General features: G+C 53.9%; 1 protein-coding gene across 1 annotated transcript in view; it reads right to left on the bottom strand.

Moving 5' to 3' along the window:
- Window positions 1-2,500, bottom strand: part of LOC134436616 (regulating synaptic membrane exocytosis protein 2-like) — a 165,722-nt gene that overhangs the window by 133,026 nt on the left and 30,196 nt on the right. The window contains exons 3-4 of the mRNA XM_063185919.1: window positions 2,341-2,500; window positions 566-1,245 (exon numbers count right to left, since the gene is read on the bottom strand). The exon at window positions 2,341-2,500 is cut by the window's right edge and continues 48 nt beyond it. Coding sequence (XP_063041989.1) covers window positions 566-1,245; window positions 2,341-2,500 — 840 coding nt within the window. The remainder of the gene's footprint in view (window positions 1-565; window positions 1,246-2,340) is intronic.

Here is a 2,500-nt window from a genome sequence, read left to right as displayed (position 1 = left end):
TTTAGGCAGACCGGAACCTGGTCATGTTAGGTGCCCATAGCAACCTATTACATTGGCATATCTCTATATAGGCTACTTAAAGAATCTCTGATGTAACCGCTGATATTCCCGTCATACAGACTCCTTCACTTCTAGGTCCTTTGATAGCATCCTCCTGATGTTGTTTCTACCAATAATGTTGTAGCTACTGTATGTAACTGCAGGCCTAGCTGCCTTCAGACAGACCGACTCACTTTCTAGCTCCTTCGCCTTCCATCTTTGCAGTGATATTGTTTCTACCAATTTCCACAAGGAAGAGCGTGACACTGCTTCTTCACGGTTCACCACTTCTTATTTTACTTGGTGACGTTTCGGCACTTAGGCCTTCATCAGATGATTGCCGAAACATCAGCACCAGGAAAAATAAAAAGTGGTGAACCGTGAAGAAGCAGTGTCACGCTCTTCCTTGTGAAAACTGATGACCGAGGTACCCTGAAAACCTGCACCTGCTGAAAAAGAAGCCTTCGAGGTCTTCGAGGCCACGGGCATACCTGCCCTGCCCTGCCCCGCCCCCGTCCAGCCCAACTCACTTTCTAGGTCCACGTCGTCGCAGCTGGTGTACTCGGGCGTGGTGGCCAGCTCCTCCTCGGAGCTGCTGAAGCTGCCCGTCTGCCGCATCCTGCCCGTGCGCTTGCTGCGGAGCCGCGGCGGCGACGGCCGCACCACCGACTCCGACTGGTCCGAACTCAGCGAGTCGTTGCGCAGAATGCCGTCGACGGCGCCGTCCTGCCGGGCCGTGCCGCCCCTCCGCATGGCCGAGCTCGGGTCCAGGTGGTGCGTCTGTGGCGGCACGACGGGCATCCGCCGCCCGCCCCCCTCGCCACCCCCCAGCACGGGGCTCCGGTGTGGCGTGGGGGGGCTGTGGTTAGACGTCCGTGGGCCCGGCGAGGAGCGGTCGACGGAGTAGGAGCGCGGACCGTGTCCACCGCCGCCGGCCGCCAGGGAGGGGGCGCGGGACTGCCGCAGGCTGCCGAAGGAGCAGGAGGCCGGGTCGTCCAGCTCGGTGTAGGCCAGGGAGACGTCGCTGTGGCGCCGCTCGTGGCGCGCCCGCGAGACCTGGGCGTGGATGCGCATCTGCTCCTCGTAGGGCTGCGGCTTGACGGGGTAGCGCGCCAGGTTGGGGTCGCTGCGGTAGCGCGCCTGGTACTCCTCCTCGCGACGCCGACGCAGCTCGTACTCGTCTAGTTCGCCGTCCAGAGGATAGTCCTGGTGGTGCACAAGACACAAGGAAAGACAACAGCAATCAATAGCAATCAATAGCAATAGCAATCTCGTCAACACTGAATCTGTTTTTTTTAAATATCATTTTGGGGCTTTTCAAGCCTTTATTGGTGTTTATCAAACAGGACAGTGAAGCAGAGACAGGAAGCGAGTTGGGAGAGAGTCTGGGAGGGGCCGGCAAAGGATCCGGGCCTGGAATCGAATCACGGGTCGGCCGCGTAGTAGACGAGTGCCCTACCGTTAGCGCCCCGGTAGGGCCATCATTCTGTCATTTTAACTGTGTTTTCTACTCTGTGAGTAGTTTAAGTAGCAGCTCATTGAAAATGTCAAACAAGTGTTCCTTTCTTCAATCACGTGCAAGGATTTTTTATAAAATCACGCCTTCTGAGAACTATGGCTATGGATGCTCATTGATCAACACAGAAATCATCCACTGTTACATACACCCCTGTTTTAAAGACCCATCTCCCACTCTTCTACATTACCAACATTTAAAATCAACATGTCAGCGTCAGCGTGCCATAGCTCAGTTGGCATGAGACCAGACCATTATCCCAGGGACCCGGGTTCGAATCCCTGATCCTTCCCCATCCAACTATCCTGTTTGTATATATCAAATTTGGTTGATTTCACTACTTAACCCCTTTGTGCAGAGATGTTATAACATAAATGTCACCAACATTGTAATGGATATGTCTTAATCTGTTACTTAAGGCTCTCAGTAATGTCATAGCAATGTTGTTATGATGTAGTTGAGTATTTTCAGCGAGTAGTGAATAGGCCTGCCGACGACACCATCTGCAGTAAAAGGCTGTGTAATATTTCTAGGTATGTGTCTGCCCGTAATGTTTGAGGTGACCTAGCCCCAGGCCAGACTCTTGACATGATGTGTATGTATGTGTGTGTGTACTCTTAAAAAAAAAAAAATCCTTCACTGCATCTGCACTTGTTGTTCTGTATATTTCCTGTGCACTTTGTATCTGCTAGCGATGTTGGCTATGATTATGTCCTCTTTTGTAAGTCGCTTTGGTTATAAAGCATCTGCCAAATGCAATGTAATGTAATCACAATGTAGTGTACCTGGGAGTGCCATCGTCCGCGGCTGTCGCGGTAGCCCCCGGTGCCGTCGTGCATCCTGGAGCTCCGCGGGCTGCGGCGGGGGTCTCGACCGTAGTCGGACGGGGAGCGGGGCATGCCGCCGTCCACCGGGGCATACTGAGCGTGCTCGCCCCCCTCCCGC

The sequence above is a fragment of the Engraulis encrasicolus genome, chromosome 20 (genome assembly GCF_034702125.1).
Source record: "Engraulis encrasicolus isolate BLACKSEA-1 chromosome 20, IST_EnEncr_1.0, whole genome shotgun sequence".
Lineage (NCBI taxonomy): Eukaryota > Metazoa > Chordata > Actinopteri > Clupeiformes > Engraulidae > Engraulis > Engraulis encrasicolus.
The sequence above is the reverse complement of the archived record's forward strand: the minus strand, read 5'-3'. Positions and strand labels throughout refer to the sequence as shown.